This window comes from Canis lupus, chromosome 16 (assembly GCF_048164855.1).
Source record: "Canis lupus baileyi chromosome 16, mCanLup2.hap1, whole genome shotgun sequence".
In the NCBI taxonomy this organism is placed as follows: domain Eukaryota; kingdom Metazoa; phylum Chordata; class Mammalia; order Carnivora; family Canidae; genus Canis; species Canis lupus.
Genome location: NC_132853.1, coordinates 11,507,642 through 11,529,120, shown reverse-complemented (window position 1 = coordinate 11,529,120; position 21,479 = coordinate 11,507,642). Strand labels below are relative to the sequence as shown.

The 21,479-nt window shown below is 62.7% G+C and overlaps 1 protein-coding gene across 14 annotated transcripts in view; it reads right to left on the bottom strand.

Annotated features, from left to right (window-relative positions):
- Positions 1–21,479, bottom strand: part of KCNT1 (potassium sodium-activated channel subfamily T member 1) — a 60,437-nt gene that overhangs the window by 21,551 nt on the left and 17,407 nt on the right. For 6 of the 14 annotated variants that reach the window (XR_012008467.1, XM_072778642.1, XM_072778639.1 and 3 more), the window contains 4 exons: positions 3,843–3,922; positions 3,118–3,217; positions 942–980; positions 578–634 (listed from right to left, as the gene is read on the bottom strand). Coding sequence is in view for 13 of the 14 variants with exons in the window: in XM_072778642.1 (XP_072634743.1) it covers positions 578–634; positions 942–980; positions 3,118–3,217; positions 3,843–3,922 (276 nt within the window). In the remaining variant the exon portion in view is untranslated. Of the gene's footprint in view, positions 1–228; positions 362–577; positions 635–941; positions 981–3,117; positions 3,218–3,842; positions 3,923–7,248; positions 7,398–8,665; positions 8,708–13,290; positions 13,446–21,479 lie in introns of those variants that run through there. The other 8 variants (XM_072778640.1, XM_072778637.1, XM_072778641.1 and 5 more) reach the window with 7 other exon arrangements.

Genomic DNA, 21,479 nt, shown 5'->3' with positions numbered 1-21,479 from the left:
CCAGGAAAGGAGGCCAGGCCCAAGGCTGAGGGCCATGGGGCAGGGCTGCGGGCTCAGGGGCCCTTCACCCTGGGCAGGCTTGCTGGGGCAAGCACAGACTGAGGCTGGCCTCCCTCCTTCCCCAGGCCAGCAGAGCTCCCCAGGGTGGGGTCTGTCGGAAGGAGGGTGGCCCTAAGGGTAGCAAGGACAGGGCTGTCTGCAGACAGGCTCTGGGTGCTGGGGACGAACAGACTGAGGCAGGAAGCCAGAAGCCGATCCATCCAGGAGGTGGCCGAGCCTCTGGGGACACATCCTAAACTCCGGACCAGGCACCACGGTCTCTCTGGGGTCACATCCACTGCGTGACGGGAGCATAGCTCTCCTTGGGTGAGAGTGTCAGGAACAGGAGCAGCCCTCCCTACTGGTCCCCTCCCCACCCATGGCCTGGGGGCTGAGCTGGCGGTGGAGGGGGTGGGGTGTGAGTCAAGTCACTTGTGGTGATGCCTGTAACTCTAGAACTGCCCCAAGGCCTCAGGTACTCTGCGGACAGTCCCCAGGACTGGGCCAGGGGAAGTCTGGTTTGTGGGCAGGAACTCACCAGTTGATCTCGGAGGATGAGCCATTGAAGGTGTAATTCTGCTTTGGGCAGCCCCAGCTGCAGAGAGGGAGACAGAGCCGGCCAGCCGAGCCCCTGAGCCCCCGCAGAGACCCTTCCCAAGGTTGCTGTGGGCTCAGGGAGCACGGCAGGCCACCCTCCCCGCCACACTCCGGGCCAGCTACTAGCATCTCAGACAGGCTAAGAGGCAGCCTGCAACCCAACCAACCCCCCAGCCCCGCTGCAGACCCCCAGGCAGGCGGGGCTTGGGGATGGGAAAGACAGGGTCCAGGGAGGAGCTGGGATCCTGTCTGGCGTGACAGGAGGTAGCTGGGGAGGGTTGTGCGTGGTGTGATCAGAGACTGACCGTAGAACGCTCAGGGCCTCCCAGAGTCGGAGATGGGAGCTGCCACAAACAAGGATGGACGGTGCACGTGGGACAGGGAGCGAAAGCTGAGCCCCACCCGGAGGTTAGGCCCCAGGATGCACGCTCTGAGTCACTCCCAAGATCAAACCTCTATACCAGCTGGATGCCCAGCCTCTGGGACAGTGGCAGGGACACAGTAGACCTGTTCCTTCTGCCCCTGGATGTAACCAACACCAGGCTGACTGACTAAGGGGACCTCACTCTCACCAAGCCCCATGGTGACAGGCAGCTCCCTCTCCCTTGTTTTCCAACTGACCCACTTCCCCCTCAGCCTTACTGGGGCTATTGTTGCAAACTCAGTGCTCACTGAAGTGGCTGGCTGTCACCCCACCCATCCACCATCCATCTACCCATCCATCCACGCATCTGTCCATCCAACCATTCATCCATCCATCCATCTACCCACCCATCCGACCATCATCCATTTACCCACCCATTCATCCATCCATCTACCCACCCACCCATCCATACACTGTCCATCCAACCATTCATCAATCCATCCATCCATCTATCCACACACCCATCCATCCATTCCTCCAACCATCCATCTATCCATCCATACACCGTCCTTCCAACCACTCATCCACCATCCACCCACCATCTGCCTTCTATCTAACCAACTACTCATCCACATTCATTCTCCATCCCTCAATCCATTATTCATCCATCCAACCATTCATCTACCACACATCCATTCATAATTCATCCATGTGCCCACCTATCTGTCCATTCTACCCATACCTCCACCAGTCCCCTCCTCCATCCATTTGCCCACCCACTTGCCCATCCACATGCTAGACCCTGGGCAATGAAAATAATAGACCTGGTTCCTCTAGGGATCTGGAACCAGATGCCCCAGGAGCCTCTGGGAATGGGAGAAGGTGGGATAAACTCAGGAAAGTGGTTTGAGATTCTGTTAGATCCCTGTTTTCCTTTTCAAACCACCATGGCTGGATCTGTGCAACCCCACCTGGGATGAAGACAAGGGATGAAGAGTGTCTGACTTGGGGTCACCAAGCCCAGCTGCATGTAGGGGGTTAAATTCCACTTGCATTGTCCTGAGGCCCTGGCTTGGCCTGGGAGCCTGGTGGCCACGCTTAAGCCCCAGGGAAGAGGTGGGAAGACTGCACTGAGGAGCAAGCCTCTGGTTTCTCAGTTCATCTGGTTGACAGTGATGACCAGGCTGCCCAACCTGACCTCAGGGCCCTCAGCATCTGAGTTCCCACCCCTGGTGTGAGCGGCTGAGGAAACTCACTCAGCAGGAGCTCAGGAGAAGCAGAGACGGAGCCAAAGAGAAAAAAACATAAGAAAGAATCCGGGTTACAGGCATCACCTCCGGAGAAGCGGGAAGGCAGTGTCTGCCTAAAGCAAGACAGAACTCTCAGGAATTAAAGCATGGTGCGGAGAGACTGAGCCAGAGCTGGAGGCAGAGCTAAGGGAGTTGCCTGGAAAGAGTACAAGAGAGACAGGGGGGATGGGATGGTCCAGAGCCACACACCCAGGCATCGGAGGCCCAGAGACAGTGGAGGGGAAGGGGTGCAATCTTCCGAGGCCGTGACACCATTTCTGGCGTGGGAGAGAGGGGCCACAGCAGGGTGTCCCAGAGGCTGCCACATGGGCACAGAGAGGACTCCACCAGCCTGCAGGGAGGAGAAGTGCCTCCCACAAGGATGCCAGGCAGCAACAGTGGCAGGGAGACAGCGCAGCGAGAGGGGCTGCATCTGTGAGCCCGTGAGCGAGAGAGAAAGCTCAGACCTGAAGGGGGCGGGCGGAGTGTGCTCCCTGCAGTGAGGAGCCCAGGAGGGACAGATGGGGCCCCGTGCAGCCCTGGGAAAGGAACCAGGAGGCCCTGCCTGGCTATATCCTGCTCCCCCACCCTGGATGAAGGTGGCGCAGAGCCACTGGCAGGGCCCTTCCAAGCACCAGTAGGTGCACATTGGCCACAGTCCATGGCCAGGGCGCCCTCCTCCCGAGCAAAACATCCTCGGCCCTGCTCCGTGCAGGAGGATGCTGGGAATGAGGGACTCCCCGAGGGGCACATATCCCAGGCCGACCCCACTGGCCTCTGCACCGGCAGAGCTGCCGGTGCAGTTCCCCAGTTCCCCAGGTCACCCACCATCCAATCCCCAGCGCTGGGTCATCCAGCAGCACGCGGACGATATACAGCAAGCAGGTGAGCAGCTTCAGGGAGAAGTTGAACAGCCGGATCCTCAGGCCTGCAGTGGACGGGGGACAAGTCGGGGCTCCTGGGCCACCGGAGGCACACTACAGGCCCTGTCTACAGACTTCCTGGTGCCCCTGGGACACCCTGGGTGTAACTGCCCCCAGAGACTGAGGGGCTCTTGGGGGGGATGCCACCTGGCCAGCCTCTAAGAGCCTCCATCTCTGTCCTGCCTTACAGATGGGATAGGAGGGTGGAGGCCTGGGGGGCACCTCATGGACTAGGACCTGGGGGGACACTCTCCATCCCCCATCCTGTACCCCAGGAAGGGTCTGAGATGGCCAAGCTCCTGCTGAGAAAGCAGGTACCTGTTGGGGGATGGGTGGGGTGCCATGGAGGAGGCTGTGCCCGTGGCCTGGATGGCCCCAGCCCAGCCTGGTGTCCAGCAGGGGGGCAGGGTCCCCATAGTTTCTGGGTCCCACCTCCCACTGGGGCAAGGTGGCCTGAAGCTGAAACCAGGGACCCTCCCACCATGCCCTGCACCCACCACTCACTGACCTAACTTCTCCTCTGCGCAGGCTCCTGGGCCTCACCTCCATAGGCCCCCGAATCATTGACTTGGCCACCTCACCCCTGCCCCACACCAGTCCCTGGGCCCCATCCCCCCAACCCCTGCTCACTGGATCTCTGGTTTTTGATGAAGAACAGCTTGAGTCGCTCTTTGAAGGTGTTCTCATTGACGTAGAACTCCACCTGGACCCTGGAGGCAGGGAGAGGGACATGGGGGGCTCTGGCCAGTGGGAGGCTCAAGCAGGGCCGGACCGGCTCCCACACCCCAGGAGTAGAGCAGACAGAGGGCGGTGGCAGGACAAGGAGGTCCCCCGGTGTCCCACGCACCTGCCTGCCCACCCATGCAAAGCCACTGGGCACGGCTGCTGCCTGCTGGACACCAGAGCCCTCCAGGGCCCCCGGAGGTGAACACCCATGGGCCCCCAGCCATGATGGTCACGGGCAGCCAGCCACCCGGATGAAATATGTCCTGTGTGGCCCTCAGCACAACCTCAAAACATGCCAGATCATCTGTACAGAAAGTTCTGGAAACTGACGGTCATTTGCTTCTTCTGATGGCCCCTGGTGGCTGTGCCCTGAGACTCGCTGCAGCCTGCAAGATGGTCAGGCAGATGGACTGGCAAGACGTGGCCTTCCCCTCCCCCCACGGGCCCACCCGACCCTTGGTGGTGCCCACAGGCTCTGAGTCCTGCCCAGGCTCCCAGCATCCAGGGAATGGACCACAGCAGACCCACAGGTCATGAGGGAGTCGCTGTGGGGGCCACCTGGTACCTGGGGGGACATGGCCTGGCCTCAGTCAGGGCTTCCTGCGGCCACTGGGCCCACGCTGGCCTGGTGGGGGTGCTGCTCTAGCAGGGTGGAAGGTGTGGACAGCAGGCAGGCCCCGGGGGAGTGAGGGCCTGGAGCCAGGGCTGCCGCCTGCCCCGTCACCCTCCAGGGCAGGCCCCAGATACATGGGCGATCTCCCCTGCACCTGGGCTCCAGCTCCCACCAGCAGAGATCAGCAGGCTGTCCCCCTGACAGCTGACCGGAGCTGCCCTGCCTAGGGCTGGCCACCTCACTTCTGAGGAGCGGCGGGCATCATCCTTGGTCTCCAAAGCCCGTCCTAGGCTGGGCACAGATGCAGGCACCGTAGCTGTCTGGACCTGCCTGGGGGGCCTCGGGCGGGGTGCTGGCACACCCTGACCTGCTGTGGGCTTGGGGCCTCGGGCAGCCACAGGGGCCTCAGCTGGTCACAGGGCTCGAGGAGGGTCCCTTGAGGAGGTAGGGGTGCTGTGGACCCTCCCCACTGGGTCCTGGTGCAGGTCCAGCCCCACCCTGGACTCCTGCAGCCGGAATAGTGGGCCAGTGGGGTCCAAACCCAGAGCCAGTGGCTAGTGTACCCCCTGTAAGCCAGCAACCCCCTGCACCTCCTGTATCCCAGTATACCCATGATACCCCAGCACACACCCTGCACTGCAGCACACCCGGTGGTACCCCAGCACACCCCCTGTACCCCAGTACACCTCTGTACCCCAGTATACCCCATGGTACCCCAGCACACCCCCTGCAACCCACCAACACTCTGCACTGCAGCATACCCCATGGCACCCCAGTACACCCCCTGGTACCACACTACACCCTGTACCCCAGCATACCCCATGGTACCCCAGCACACCCTAGTACTCAGCACCCCTGGAGCCCCACTGTACCCCAGCACAGACTCCTTTCCTCTCTCTCCTCAGAGCCCTCCTCCTGCTCTCTGGGCTTCTGTGAAACCCCTGAATCCCACCCTCCTCTCTAGGTGCCACCTGGAGCTGGGTCAAGGGGGTCCCTGAGGGGCTCTTTGGGAAGTTGGTCTGACAAGTCCGGCAGGACCTGGGCCTAGTCTGGTCAGGTCAGGGGGCAGATGCAACTCAGTGAGCCTGAGGACTCCCCGGGGCCCCAGAGCACCCAGCTTAGGAACACACCCTCCTTGCCACTCTCCTGCCCTGTCACAGCAAAACCTCAACAGGGGTCTCCTGCCCCACCCGTGCTATCCCCTCAGGTTCGTTTCCTAGCCAGCAAGGCCCTGCCTGCCCACGTGGCTGGTGGCCATCTGGTTGCTTCCTCCTCAGCCTCCCAGGCACTGATCACGCTGCCCTCCCTGACCCACTGGCTCTGGTCACCTCTGACTCCCCCAGATTCCTCAGCTCTCCCCATCCTATCTCTGAACATGGGGTGCCCAGCGCTGCTCACAGGTCCCTTCTGATGCCCACCTGGTCTGTTTGTGCAAGCTGACTTCTAGACCCCAGCTCTCCTCTGAGCCCCTGCTGACCCCCCCTGACATTGCCCACTGGGCCAGCACCTCCCCAGGCCAGAGGCTGCTCCCTCCCCCATGTCAGACTCACACCTGCCTCCCACGTGCCCACCCCCTGCGCCGTGGGGAGCCCCCCTTCCCGAGGTCCCACCACAACTGCCTTCCCTGCCTGCTCCTGCTGGAAGGCTGGACGCCAGCGGGTGACACAAGGTGTCACAAACAGGTGGGGTGGACTCCCACACACAGTGCTGCGGCCTCCAGCTGCCAGCGAGCACTGCCTGGGTGCCACAGGCCAGCGTGGGGCAGAGGGTCTACCTTCCTACGGGTCTGCTCTTGTTCATTCACCAGGCAGGAGGCCTGGAGGGGACAGCTGGGCATACCCAAGGCCCCTGCTGCATGTGGCCAGGGGCCCAGGAAGGTCTACAGCAGGGGTGCCCCATGGGCATGCACCAGATAGGCCTGGTCTGGAGCCCAGAGGCTACAGGGCCTCAGCCCCTGGAGGAGTGCCTGGGGTCAGGCCACTGGCCCCGAGGACTGGACAGGCCGAACCTAGGGCCTATCCCTGGGACAGTCCTCAGCCCTGGCGAGGACAGGGGTTCAGACTGCAGATAGAAGGGCCATCTCAGAGCCCTGCCATGGGGCCCTCAGAGGGCTCCCTATGTGCACGGAGATGAAAGTCCAGCCAGGCCCGAGACTGGCTAGGATCACCCAGGGGGTCCCAGGCATCATGGGCTCTGAGCTCCCCCTGGGACCAGGGCCTCTCAAATATTTGCGGTGGAAGGTCAATCCCCAGCTGGCTTTGCTGTCTGAGTGGGCGCACCTGGCTGCTGTCTACACGGGCCCAGGCCCCCTGTGTAGCCTGAGCCCCCCGCCTGCCTATGCCCACGGTCATGCCCACGCTGGAATGGACCCAAGCAGCCCCCCCCGCCCCCCGTGCCAGCAAAACAGCTCAAACCTCACCCACCAGATACCAGGATGGGACCTGCCAGGCCAGGGCAGCTGCCCAGTGACGAGCTGGGCAGGGGGAGGCTGGGGGCTGCATGTCTCCCTGCTGATCAGCAAGCTGACCGGTTGGCCCACAGGCAGGCCCAGGGAACAGGCCTTCCAGGGATTCCAGATGGCCGCCGGGAAGCTCCAGAGGCAGAGCCAGGCGGTTGGCCTTGGGGGAGGGTGGCCAGACACTAAGCACGTAGCTACAGGCAGGCCCTCCCGCCTGGCCACAGCAGCCGGGCACTCACATGGGGTCGCAATCTGACTGCCTGCTTCCCTTGATCTGCCGCTGTGTGCTGGTGGCTCTCGGGCAGGTGCCTGGGGGCTCCCTCCACGCTGGAACCCGCAGACTGACCGGCCAGAGACAGGCCTCACCACCACCTGAGGCTGTCTATTCTGAGAAAGGGCAGAGCCTGTGACTGGCCCAGGGACCCAGATCAGCACAGACATGCAGCTTGCTCCACCCCCTTGCACTGGCACTTCCTGGAGGTGCCCCGGCAGGGTGCCGGGCTTGGAGGCACAGGGCCCTGGCAGGGGTGCCTGTTGGGTGGGGGGCACTGGGGCTGGCGGGGTGGGAACGAAGGCTGTTCTGTCGCCACCACTCCAAGCCCCAAGCCTGTAGACTCAATGTGGGGGGTTGGTGGCCACTTCCCTCCCGGCACCCCCAACCTTCATCAGGGTGGCTCTGGGTCCACCTCAGTGGGTGAGTGGGAGGTTGGGGGACTGAAAGGCTTTCCTCTGGCCACTGCCATGGGCTAGCTTCTGCAGGGCTACCTGCTGACCTTGCTCTGGCCCCCAAGGCTGGGCCGGGTGGCTGGGGGAGCGCGGGGTGTCTGTGCTGCCACTGCCAACTCTGGGGAGTGGGGGGTAAGACCTTCAGCCTTGGCCCCTCGGATGAGTGCACTGTCCACATACCCCCAGGGAGCTGTGCAGGTGGTGGAGGGGCCTTCCACCCCATCCATCAGAGCCGCACCATGGGGGCCTGTGGCCCAGGCTCCCAGCTCCCACACTCCTGCTGGGATAACCCCAGGCCCCAGTCACAGGCAGCAGGGAAAACAGCAGCTGCTGACAAAGTTAATGAATAGAATTGGGGCCCACTTGGTGGCCACACAGAATGCTGAGAGCCTAGGCAGGGTATGGCTGCTCTGAGGAAGACTCTGATCTCCCCGGCCTCAAAGCCACCCTCCACTTGACCTAGATCTGACCTACACACATAACCCAGGCTGGCTGAGGCAGGAGATCCATGCAGTCATCTGCACCTGTCCCCTATAGGCAGAGGCTGGGGGTCCCCATTCCTGCACCCTATAGGCAGAGGCTGGGAGTCAGCTGGCTGCTCCCAAGGGTTCTGGCCACCACCGAGGGGGGCTGTGGGTCTCCGCCTCCAGATAGCCCGGTTTCCAACTCCAGGGCTTCTCCCTGGGGACCCACAACTGTCCCACTGTCCTGTCCTCAGATCATTCCCCAGGCTGGCGGCCCCTGTCTGCCAGGAGGTGGTGGCTGGGGGCACCTCATGCCAGCTCCTGGCCAGCTGCAGGGCAAGTGGTGCTGGGCAGACTGGGGTCTTCCCCACAGCTGGCAGGGTCTGAGCCCCCTCCTCCCAGGGACTGCTGGGGGTGTGAGGACACCTGTCCATCCCAGACACAGCCCCTCCCCACAAGCACTTACTGAGACACAGAGGAGTCCAGGCTGAAATCTTCCACGTGAAGCCTGGGGACAGACACAAGAGGTCACGTCCACGTGGAAGATGGATGGACCGAGGGCCTGGACTCCTGGAACAGGCCGGGGCACAGGCCCTTGAGGAGGCTCTGGGCAGGGTCCGAGACGGGCAGGGTCCGTCTGCACCCATGTGCAGCCCACCCCACACTCGCGGAGCCCCCAGGCAGGCAGAGGTGCCCACAGGAGGCCGTGTGCAGCGGGGCAGTGACCAGGCCTGGCTCTCTCGGTGCCCGAGAAAGCAGCACAGTGCAGCAGCAGTGCAGACACATGCGCCCCCTGCCCAGGCTGGATCCCACCCAAGGCCAAGGCCAAGGCCACCGGCCTTCAGCCAGGGATTAGGAAAGGATCAGCCCATTTGGCAAGCACTCCCTGTCCCTGCTCCCGCCAAGCCTACCCCAGGCGCCACAACCCTGGCTCCAGGGAAAGGCACCGGCAGCCCCCCTGTCTACCCAGAAGCTGATGCAACAAGGGGCAGTCCCCACACGAGGTGCCGCAGCCAGGACATCCTTGTCAGGTCTGCCCACCTCCCCTCTGCTCCCCTGCTCTCTATGGGCCTAGCCACAGAGCCAACCAGCAGGGCACCGTGACTTCTCAGCAGGAGGATAGGCTAAGCTGGGCGCTGGTGCTTCTTAGGGGGTGCCCAGGTGTGCCCCCTCCACTGGGCCAGCAACCACACAGCTGCTGCCCCCTGGGCAGCCTGCCCTAGGGTTCTCCCAGCCTGGCCACAGGCAGCTGACACCAAGATGTTTGGCCTTGGGCTGGTGGGAGGTAGGGGGGCTCCAAGGACTGGCCCGAGGGGCTGGCAGTGGTGTGTGTGTCTGTGTGTGTGCGCGTGTGTGTGCACCAAGTCTTCTCATTGCTGATGATGTGTCCGTCTGGGGCCAGCAACTCCACAGAGGACCTCAGGACCTCTCTTAATCCTCAAAGCAGCCAAGGTTCAGAAGAGGAAGCCAAGGTTCAGAGAGGACCACTGCCTTCCCAGGGCCATGGGCAGGGAGGAAGGGGCCGGCCTATAGGGCTGGGTCAGCCCCTCACCCTGGGCCAGGCCACAGGCACATGCCCACCCCTATAGCTCCTGGTGCTCGGGTGGGCAAGGCTGGGCCGTGGGACAGTCGGGAGGACGAAGTCTGGATGGGGTGTGCTGAGGTGCCAGGTTCCATACGGAGCAGGGGAAGAAGGGGCGTCCCCAGGCCTCAGCTTAAAGTCACTGGGAGCTTCCAACAGATTCTACATGTTTGTCTGGCTCAGGTTCCCTTGTGTTGGCCCAGGCACTGCCCCAAGCCCTGAGCTGGGGTGACAGCTGCACCAGGGGGTGGCAGGAGCCTGGCAGGGCCACAGCTGTCATGTTGGGACCAGGAACTCCCGGAGAGTGGGTGGGGGGTGCTAGGGGGATGTGGGGGTTGGTGGGGTTCCTGGAGGAGCACGGAGGCCTCATGACCCCGGCGGGGGGAGAGGGGAGTGGACCTGTTGTTGTTGGAGTGTGACAGACAGGCTGGGGTCATGGCAAACACACAGGGTCCAGACCAGAACAGCTGGCAAGCAGGACCTTGACATGTGGAGGCTCATGCTGGGCTTGGGTGCCTGGGGAGGCCCAGGGGTGGGGAGTGGGGCAGGCCCACTTGGCCGCTGGAAGGTCCTCCCTGCAGTCCTGGCCCAGGGGCCAGGCCCATCCTTAGTGGCCAGAGATGCAGCCCTGAGGGATGGACTGTCCTCAGTGGCCACTCGATGCAGTCCCCATGGGGGAGGGGGGCTCACGGATTCCCATCCTGCCGGGTGCTGCCACCACCTGTTCTAGCCCTGCCCCTCAGACCCCCCACCCCCCAGGCCTTTGGCAGAGCCCCCGCAGCTGGAGATCCCCTCACCCTCAAACCCTGCCTGTCAGCCCAGCTCTGAGTGGGACCCCTCTGAGGACGTCCCCTCCTCTGAAACTGCCAATGGTGGGGCAAAGACTTCTGCCCAGGCCCTCGTGCTCCCCCTCCACCCTGGGGACCCCTCTTCCTCTCTTTCTGCTCCAGGGACACCCTGGCCTCTGGCTGCCTGTCCCTCCCCTCCCCCCTTGGGGCATCTACACCCACAGGAGGGTCCCACTAGTCAGCCTGGGCCCTGCCCCTGGGGTTCTCTCCTCCCGGCTATGCTTCCAGTTACCCCAAACTCAGCCGTCCACAGGGTGCCCCTCACACCCTGCCACCACTGCCCACTACTCCCTGGATTCTCCCTCCTAGATCCTTCTGCGGCCCTCCCCATCTCAACGGGGCTGCCATCGTGCCTTCCCCTCCAAGGATGAACCAGTGAGCCCCTCCTTCGGTGCAGAACGTATCCATACCTGGGGGGGGGGGGGAGTGCCCAGTAACCAGGCCCTTCCTCTCCATCCCTGTCTGTCCTTTGGATCAGCATACCTGGCATGCAGCAGCACCTGGGAAGGGCAAGGCCACCCAGCCCCAGCAGCACTGACCCACGTGGGGAGTTTACTGGACCCCAGCACTCCTGCCCCCGGGTCACAATTTCAAACCATTGCCCTCTCCTTGTCCTGGACTTGTAAGACATGCAGGAGGGGAGGGACAGAGGGAGGAGGGGGAGACTTAGGACTCAGAGCCCAAGGAGCTCAGGTTGGTGGTGTGTGTGTGTGTGTGTGGGAGACCCCCAACACCCCTGTGACTAGGGTGCACTGTGTTGAGGGTTGGTGGGGGGCTCGGGCATGGCACTGGGAGCAGGATCTCCTCATGCCTTGTAGTCCCTCCACCAATGGTGAGGCCTCCAGGAGGTTCTGGGCCAGCCTGGGGAAGGCCGATGCTGCCTCAAGGCCCAGGGAGCTCTGATGCCCGCTGGCCCTAGAAGGCGGCAGGCAGGCACATGCGGCCAGCTCTGGAGCTCCAGCTGCTGGCTCCCTCTGACAGAAGGTCCCCTATCACCTGCCCTGGTTGCGGGGGACACTCTGTCACACTGGAGTTCCCAAGGAGCAAAAACCCTGCAAGTGCTTCTCTGCTGGGGAACCTGTTGTGGTGCTCTCTGCTCCCATCCAGAACGAACTCCCTGGCACGTGTCTGACGTTTGGGGACACGAGGTTGCAGGGCTTCAGGCCCTAACACTGTGCAGCTACAGACAGTTCCCTTTACTCTGCAGGAGGCATCTGACAAGGACCCTATACTTCCGGGGTTGCTGGGGATGGCGTAAGGTAGCCCAGTACAGACCTGGGGGTAGAAGAGCACAAGGATGGGATGGGAGAGGGCTTCCTGGAGGAGGTGGCCTTGACATCTCAGTTCCATTCTGCACTGCGGGCTGAGGCAGCCTGGGCAGGACCTGCCATCTCTGCGTCCCTGCAGGAACGGGGACAGCAGGGGAGCCAATCTCTTGCAGGGGCTGGACTGGCTGTAACCAGAGCCTCTGGAACCACTGCCCCCCACAGCGTCCGAGAGGTGGATGGAGAGAAGAATCTGTCCTCAGCGCCTTGGCAGCACTCACTTCCCTCCCACCCACACCCAGGCTGCCCATTAGCTGCTCCAGGGCCTCTTGGGCACTTAAGCTCCAGCCTTAGCAGTCTGCTCTGGCAAATGGGAGTAACTGCTGGGCAGCAGCCTTCCCTGGGGGTGCTCCCAGGGGCCAGGAATGGGATGTGAAGGTAGGGCAGAGGTGCAGGGCGGAGGCTCCCTGGGCACCCCTGACCCTGCCATCTGCCAAGCCAAGTTCCTGCCAACACTGACCAGGCCTTGCGCCCCCACCCCCCGGGCTCTGGCCCTGGCTCCTGCCCCTGCCTGGAGGGCCCGACCGCCTCCTGGTGCCCCTCCCTGAAGGACAGCAGCCCTGGGAGCCCCCGCTCTCCTCACCCCAGCTCAGCCTGCACGTCTCTGCCAGACACAGGTTCCTATGCCCACGTGTGCCCACACCAGGGCGGGTCTGATTCATCTCTGTTCCCCCCCAGCAGCATCTAGAAAGGCTCCCTGCATAAAGGAGGTGCTGGCTAAATACTAGAGCTGCAGATCGGGCCTCAGTGTCCTCATCCGTGAAATGGGGGTGCTGCGTTCAACCTTGCCCTCTGAGGAGCTGCGGAAGGGCCTGTGATACCCCCTCCCCAAGAAACTGGCCTCCTGCACCCTGGCTGCCTGAGCTCCAGGCATAGTCCCAGCTCCAATCTGCTCTGCAGCCTTTGGCCAGGACCGCGGCCTCCCTGGGCCTCATGCTGCCCACCTCTGAAGTGGGGATGCAGATGCTGGCCCTGTCTCCCCACAAGCAGCTGCCGGAACCAACAGGAGTGGGACTCAGGGGGCCGGGGCCAGGGCCAGGCTGGGAGCACGGAGCCCCCTGGTAGTGTCCGGGTCCTCTCTTCCTTCTCCCCTCCAGTCCTACCTGCAGGCCCACGGTACCGGCTACTGGGAGCAGGAGTGTGTGTGGGGGGAGCACAGGCTCGGGGCCCCTGGGTAAGGGTTCCGAGGGGGGAACCCAGCCGTCCCCCCCTTCCCTTCCCTTCCGCGGGCCGCAGGCGACCTGGCAGGTGCAGCCGAGCAAGCCCGTGCGGGATGCGAGCGGCAGAAGCAAAGCCCCTCCCGGCGGCACGCGGGTCCCCAGGCGCGCGCCCCTACCTCTGGCCCACGTCGCTGCCCACGGAGCCCCCGCCGCGGGCCGGCAGCAGCGGGCTGAGCCCGTGCGGCTCCTCCGGTGCCGAGGCTCCGGCCGGGGCGCCCCCCGGGCCCGCCTTGCCCTCGGACGGCGAGCGCGGCAGCTTGGCCCGCGCCATCCTGCGGGAGCGCACGGGCGGGAGGCGGCGGGGGCGGCGCTCCCATCTCCGCGCCCCGCCCCGCGCTCCCGCGCTCCCCGCGCTCCCCGCGCCGCCGCCGCCGCAGTGGGTCGGCCTGGCCAGGCGGGGGGCGCCGGGAGGCGGGGGTGGACGCGAGGAGCCCCGGCGGGAGGGGTCTCGGCGCCCCGTGGCCAGGGCCGCCCTGTAACGGAAGTAGTAGTAAGAATCACGACAGTCACGGCGGCGCTGGGGGAGGGGCGCAGTAGTGGCGCTGTGACAGCTGGTGGCTCCGGCCACTCACCTCCGCAGGCAGGAGCCTCTGAGCCCCGGGAGCCCTGGGGCTGGCCGCCGGCCCAAGCCACAGGCCGCCTGCGTGCAGGTCCCGGGATCACCGGAGTGGGGAGGGAGGCTCGGGATGGCCGCCCCGAGGTGCACCCCCCTTCCCCGGCCAGGTGGGAGATGCGTGTTCTGTCTTCCGAGCTCCCCCATTCCTTACCTCCCTGCTACCTGTCCCTGTATCTGTCCTGGAGCCCAGGGGGCACTCACCAGGCAGGGCCCAGATGCTGGACTGGGCCCCGGGCCAGGCACGAGAGCCCTGCCTCCAACAAAGCAGCTACTCTGAGGATCCCTGTCTGCGCCTCTGGCCTGCTGGGGTGGCCCTGGTCACCCCACAGCACAGGAAGAACTCAGGGACACAGCGCAGATTTCGGATTTGCAAAGTGGGGAGATGAGGTGCTGAGGTAGGAGGTGGCTTCCCCAGGGCCGGAGGCAGGGGGCAGCAGAGCAAAGGCCCCGGGAGGTGAGGACGGCCGCCAGGTGTTGGTGCTGGGGGTGCCAGGCTCTGGCTGGAGCCGTTGGGTGCAGGGGGTGCTGAGCTGCACAGCTGTCCTCCACAGTGGCCAGGGGCTCCAGGCCTTCTCGACCTGCCCAAACCCACACCCAGACCACAGGCTCCAACTTGCCTGGCTTACGGAAGGTCTGTGGGAGGAAGGTGCCCACCTGCCCAGGCACGGACGGTGGTCTCCCCACTTGGTGGTCTCAGCAAACCCCCATCACCTCTCTGGACTGCGTTCTCTGTTAGGAATCTGCCCTAGGGGAATGAGGTGTTTACGTGGGCCAAGCCCCCTGCCTGCCCCTGGTGGGAAGGGCGAGGACATGGTGGCCACGCATCACCCTTCCCGTGGAGTGACACGGAGCGTCTGTGGGTGATGAGCGCTGGAAGGGCTCCTGCCGGTGAGCGAGATGCAGGATGTGGAGCACAAAACAAAGCAAGTGGGCTTTGGGCAGAGCTCCATGCCTCTCCAGCTCTGGGGCACCGGCCACTGGGCTATGCCCTGGTGTCAGTCAATAATGGAGCAGCGCTGGGTGGCAGGGATGCTCGCCTGGCCACCCCAGCAGGTGCAGGGCTCCTTGGGATGGGTTTTCACCCACAGACAGGACACGAGCTCACGCGCCTCGAGCAATGACTGTGAGCGGCAGCCCGGCGGAGAAGGCACCGGGCAGCAGTGTCCACCTGGACGAGCACGGGCCGGCAACACTTCCCAGCCACGGCACGGAGCCCACACATCTAGCCCGTCCTCTGAGTCGCCACAGCTGCTGTGTCCTCCTGTCCCTGGACTTTGAGAGGGCAGTTGGTCCTCATGGAGTGATGGCTGCTGCAGTCCAGGGGAAGAGTCAGGTGACGAGGGAAGGTTTCTTCTAACATTGTATGATGTGACCTAATGGAAACCATTGGCCGATGTGCACAGGACCACCAGGCAACTGTCAGTGCTGCTCCGTCTGCCCGTGGGTGGCAGAGGCCCTTCCAGCTGGCCCGCTGCATCACTTATGTAAGGTTTGATTTATTTTGAAAATGATCATCCAGTTTAGAAGATGGTCCATTTCCTGTATGTGGAGGGGGACACCCCCCACCCCGGGCATGGGGCAGCAGCCCGAGGTGCCATGTTCCCTGACCGTGGCTCACCATGGGGAGCATCCCCAACTGCTCACTCCCACTAGGGTCAGACATGCTCGAGCACCAAGGCTGTGGCAGGAGGGGCAGACAAAAAGAGCAGTCTCCCTTTTCTCAAGCACTACAAATGCTGCTTCACTCCTGCCACAGACGAGCAGCCCGGTGTGTGTGTGGGGGGGCAGGTCGTCATTTTGCATCTTCTGTGCCAAGAGGGGCTGGGCTGGGCACAGGAGGAGAGGACAGGTAGAAGTAGCACAGGAGGAGTGGATGGCGGGGTAATCCATCAAGGCTGAGAGAATGGGTGGGTGCTGGCGCCCCAAGATGGGGAGGATGGGAGGAGCAGATGGGGCAGGCTACTGGCTCCACTCTGGACATCCTTCAAGCGCCTGCCAGACACCGTCTTGTGGGGCGCTAGGCGCCCACGCCTGGCACTGTGAGGGCAGCTGGGCTGGAGAGGGACCTGGGAGCAGGTGAGGCCTGCAGGTGGGATGCCTACAGGTGGGTGGGCAGGTGGGAGGGCTGGCCCGGGAGCCTCTTGAACCCGGGGAGATGCAGAGACTTAATGAAAGGTAGCGCCGAATAACTCAAGTGGCTGGCAGAGCACAGGCCAGGGTTGCAGGCTTTCCGGAGCAGCAGGTGCCCTGCCACTGAAGCCAAGCTGGTGTGTGCCCATGGGGTCCTAGGGATCCTCACCCACAGCCCCACATCGGGAGAGGTGCACTGGAGGGTATCCTGATCACTGTCACTGTCAGCTGGCTGAGGTGGCGCCTGGCTGTCCCCGGATGGAAGCGAGGCCTCCCAGGCTGCTGCCCCAGGCCCATGAACCTCAAGCCCATGAAAAGATGCTCAACATCGCCAGACTAGGGGAGAGCAAATCAGAAGTGCAATGAAATGCCACTTCGCTCTTACCAGGATGGCTGCTCTCCACACACACAAAATAAAGGTGCCGGCCCAGATGTGAAGAAATTGGAACCTTGTGTTCTTTCCTGGGAATGTGAGATGCTATAGCCGAGATGGAAGGGTCTGGAGCTTCCTCAAAGAACTAGGGTTACCATAGGATCCAGCAGCTCCACCTCTGGGTACGTGCCCCAAGAACTGAAAGCAAGGGGTCAAAGAGATGGTTGCACATCTGTGTCCATCGCACTGTTGCAACAGCCGAACACGGAAGCATCCCAAGGGTCCGTCGACAGAAGAATGGGTAATATGTGTTCCGTCCACACCACGGACCATCACTCAGCCCTAAAAGGAAGGAAATCCCGGCACCTGCTATGCTGTGGATGGACCTGAGGACACAGCGATGAGAGAGATGAGCCGGCACAGGAGGACAGATGCTGTATAAGCGGGAACTCCCAGGAGGCCCCAGAGGAGTCGGATCCACAGACATGAAGTGGGGGGGGGTGGGGTGAGGGACGTGGCCAGTGCTTCATGGGGACAGTTTAGTTTGGGAAGATGAACAGGTCCTGCAGGGGACGGCTGCATGATGTCAATATGCCTGGAGCCCTGATCTGTGCCCTCTAGAATAGTTAAGATGACAAATTTTATGTTACGTGCATCAACCACAATAGGAGTTTTGGACAGAAGGTGCAGGTCCCAGCTGGAAGGGCTCTCACTGGACCAAGCTGGGACTGGCAAAGATTAAATCAGGGTGAAGCAGTTTCCTGCTGCTGCTGTGACAAATCACCCCAATTTTAGTGGCTTAAAACAACGCAGATTAACCATCTCAAAGTCCTGGAGGTCAGAGTCCTAGAATCCAAGCGTGGGCAGGGCCGGTTCCCTGAGGAGGCTGTGGGGGAGGGGATCCCCCCTCCTCTGCCAGCTTCTCCCTGTCCCTTCCCTGAGGACCCCATGGCAACGCGGGGCCACAGAGATGATCCAGGAGCCCCCCCCCCACCGAGAGCCTTAACCTCATCAAGTCCCTCTTGCACCTGAGGGAACGTGCCCTGGGAGGCCAGGGACAGGGATGTGCCCGTGTTGAGGGGACGCTGCTGGATCTATGTGACTCTCTGGACAAGCACCTCGTTCCTGGGAGGAGGACCCAAAAAGGCAGCCACTGTGCTGCCACCACTGAGGCCGCCCTAACATGCTGCCTCAGTCGGGAAGCTGGCAATGAAACGATGGTGCACGTTTTCCTGCCTTTTCATCAGGAAAGACGGGTCAGGGTGTGTGACCGGCTCCCTCGATGAAGGAGAAGCTGCACTCACAGAAGAGCGTGTCTCATGCTCAGGGACGACACAGGACGAGGCAGGTGGGGTGCAGGCAGGGTCCGTGCAGTGCCAGGGGTGTGCCACCAGTTGTGGCAGTGCAGGCCACCTAGGCCACAAGGCAACACGGTGGCCATGACGTCACCTATGATGTGCTCTGGCCCAGGCCATTCTCATTCGGTCCTTTGGGCCTTTGGACCCCAGAGCCAGAGTACGAGGAAAGGTGGAGGTGGAGGGACAGGCTGACGTGCCCTGGGAGAGGCGACCACCAACTTTATAGATTAAAACGACTTCCCTGTAACTCACCGCTGCAGGGGTGAAGTCCGAGCACAGCATGGCTGGGTCTTTCCTCAGGACCTCTGAGGCTGAGGCCCCATCAGTGGGGCTGGGCTCTCGCTTGCAGCTCTGGGCGGGACCCTGCCTGGCGGCTCACCCAGACCCCGGCGGGATTTGGTTCCTGGCGGCAGTAGGACGGGCCTCCATTCTTGCTGGCTGCCACCCGCTCAGCTCCGGAGGGCTGCCTCATACCTGGGCCCGTGGCCCCTCCATTGCTAATGCCCATAGTGGCACACCAGGTGCCCCCATGCCCCAAATTGCCACCTCTCCCACCTCCCGCCAGAGAAAACGCACCACTTTCAGAGGGCTCGTGAGGTTAGCCTGGGCCCACTCAGATCATCAACTTTCGATGAACTCAAAGGTAGCAGATTGGTCACCTTCATCCCAAGGCAGGATCCCTTATGCCACTTGCGAGGAAGCAGCAGGGATGGGGTGGTTCACGCAACAGAAAGGCAGGTCTCAGGTCCTGGAGGCTGGACACCCAGGGCCGCTGCGCTGGCGGGGTGGATCCTTCTGGGGCCTCCTCCTCTCCTGCAGACGGGGGTCTTCTCTTTGTGCCTGTCTCCAAATTCCCCCTTTCTAAAGGGCCTCAGTCATATTGGAGCGGGGTCCCCCTCGACCTCATGAGCACTGATGACCTGTGATGACCCTACTTCCACACAAGGTCACCTTCTAAGGCCCTGGGGGGGTGGGGATTAGAAGTCAAACATGTGACTTTCATGTCACTTTCAGAACGAGGTTCAGCCTCTGACACGGCGGAGCATCTCACAGACCCGGGTGTAACTTGTCATCATAGTCACAGTTCTGGGCAGCCATGCAGATCTTGGGGGCCATGCCCGGTAGGAGCTGCGCTGGATCAAGATGGGTTCGTGGGTCCTAATAACCAGACAGGACACGATACTCTGGGCTGAGCAGACTGGCCGCGAGGGGCAGACTCTCTCCTGTCCTCCAGGCTGCCCTGCTCGTTTCCCCGGACCACCCTCCCCCCCCCCCCCCACCCGCACTGGCCACTCTCTCCCTCCGTGCCCTTTATCAATTCCCGGACCCAGCACGGAGTGTGGATCTCAGGGAGGCCCCATCCATGCCACCGGGAATGTGCTTCCAGGAGACACTTCCCAGCAAGGGGCTGGCCGGGGTGCCTGGGGTGCTTGACAGCTGGGGCTTCCATACCCCACACAGAAACGAGGCGACTCCTCTCCACACTCACTTCCCCGATAATTCTCTGTGCTCCAGTGTGCGAGTGTCTGCAGCTGCCATCGCAGGGGACACCCCCCCCCAACAGATCCTCCCCGCCCAGTTCTGAGTCCACAGTCGGTACTGCTGGGCTAAAATCCAGGCATCGTGGGGCTGTGCCCCCCAGAGGCTCCAGGGGGACCCCCGCTGCCTCTGGGGGCTCCCGTGTCCCTTGGTTTGTGGCCACATCCCTCTGATCTCTGCCCCCGTCCTCACGAGCTTCTCTGTAAAGTCTCCCTCTGCCTCTCTTTACAAATTGTGGTAAAACGTGTATCACGAGATTTATCGTTTTAACATCTCTTGCGTCCTTATGAGGACACTTGTGAGAGCACTTACGGCCACCAAGGTACTTTCCCATCTTAAAATCCTTACTGGGGTCCCACCTGCAGTCTCTGCCATCTAAGGCCATGTTCATGGTTCCATGGGTTAGGATGTGGACATCCCTTGAGGGCTAGCATCTGGCCCACCTGGGAGGGGTCCTGGGCCCTGCCTAGCTGTCTTCCTGGGGCAGCTCCCCCAGTCTGCCTGCGTGCCCCATTCCTGCCCGGAGGGTCCAGAGGGATGTGAGGACTGGCATGTGGGGGTGCTGACACCACACGGGGTCAGCTGGCTGCCTGGCCATGACACCACATCTCCCCTCATGGGCATTATGGCCACGGCCAGGCTCAGCTGGAGTCCTTAGCCACCCTGCCCTCCAGAAGGGGACACAGGGCTGGGGTCCTCCTCGCTGCTCCTGGACCCTGGCTAACTGCTCTGGAAGGGGCCCCTGGAACAAAGGACAGACTGGTCAGAGAAGCAGAGAAAGACAGACAGTGAGAGGCTAGTTAGTGGATGGGGTGGGGCAGGGCCTCTGCAAGGTCTGGGGGTCTGCAGGGGCTGGATGCAGGGGCCATCCACAGGGGACTTCACCTCAGCCTCTGTGGCCCCAAAGTAGGCTGAGGGACCCACTGAGGCTGGAATGGGGATGGGGAGGAGAGAAGGAGCCAAGACTTGGACTCCTAGGGGCCTGGGGGTGAGTTCCTGTCCCTAGAAAAGGCAGACAGGGCCTCGCCAGGCTCGGGGGGGGGGGGGGGGCTGCCCCTGGGGACCACATGGCTGTGAGGAGGAGCTGGGCCATCTATACCTGTCCTCTTGGACACCCATGCACCTGCACAAGGCCCCAACTCCCCCCCGCCCACAGTGCAGACCCCTTCCCACTCTGTCCTCCCCTCCCCCCTGCTGTTCCCTGGTTGCAGAGTGGCCTCCTTCCTGGGCTCTCATGGGGGTCAAGGTCACAGAGGACGCAGGGGGCCCCTACAGCCCCTCCTCTGGAGCCCTCAGAGCCAGGAGCCATTGTTTTGCCCGCGTGGGAGGCAGCGGCTCCAGCTCTGGGCTCACCCGTCCAGTGGGAGGGGGCCTCTTTTCCGGCACTTCCGCTTACAAGTGTATTTTCAATGTGAGGGAGGACCTGCCCCGGAAAGGACCCCAGCAAAAGGACGGGCCATGTTATTCACAAATTCCATCCACCCTCCAAGGGCCTGGGGTCCCACCCGACAGGGTCAGGGCACCCCCCATAAGCCCACACCGGAAACTCCCTTAGTGACCAGAGAAGGGGGCAGGTGCCAGGTCCCTGGGTCCCTGGCTTCTCAAGGCCGCCTGCCCCCCTGCCCCACTTTACCCTGTGACGGGGGTGTCAACCTTCTGGGGCCACCATAACTGGGAGACCTAAGACAACAGTCTTGAGACCAGAAGTCCGAAATTAAGGTGTGGGCAGAGCCACACTCCCTCTGGAGGCTCCTAGGGTGGGTCCTTCTTGCCTCTCCTTACTCCCAGGGCCCCTGCTGCTGGCCTGGGGCCACATCCCTGCAGCCTCTACCCTTGTCTTCACGTGGCTTTAGCTGTGTGAGGATACTTGTCCCGGGGCTTAGCACCCACCCTAACCAACATGTGCGAACCCAGCCTGGAGGGCACAGGGCGCTTCAGGCAGGCTCTCCCTTGAGCTTCTCCTGGGACACCCTCAAAGCTTACAGAATTTGAAGTCAAAGCACAGCTGCTTCATCCCACAAAGGGTCACCTGCCACTTCTGTGGTATCACCTCGTACCCCCCAAGCCCACTGTGGATGGAACATGTGCATCCCCCCCGTTTCACCAGTGTGATGCTGTTAGGAGGGGGGCCCCGGGAGTGAGCGGAGTCAGCTAAGGCCAGAGAGCTCCCTCTGCCCACCACGTGAAGACACGGGAAGGCAGCTGTGACCCGGCAGAGGGCCATCGGCAGGACAGTACCGTGTTGGCACCCTGACCTCCGAGCTCTGGCTTCCAGAACTGTGAGAAATT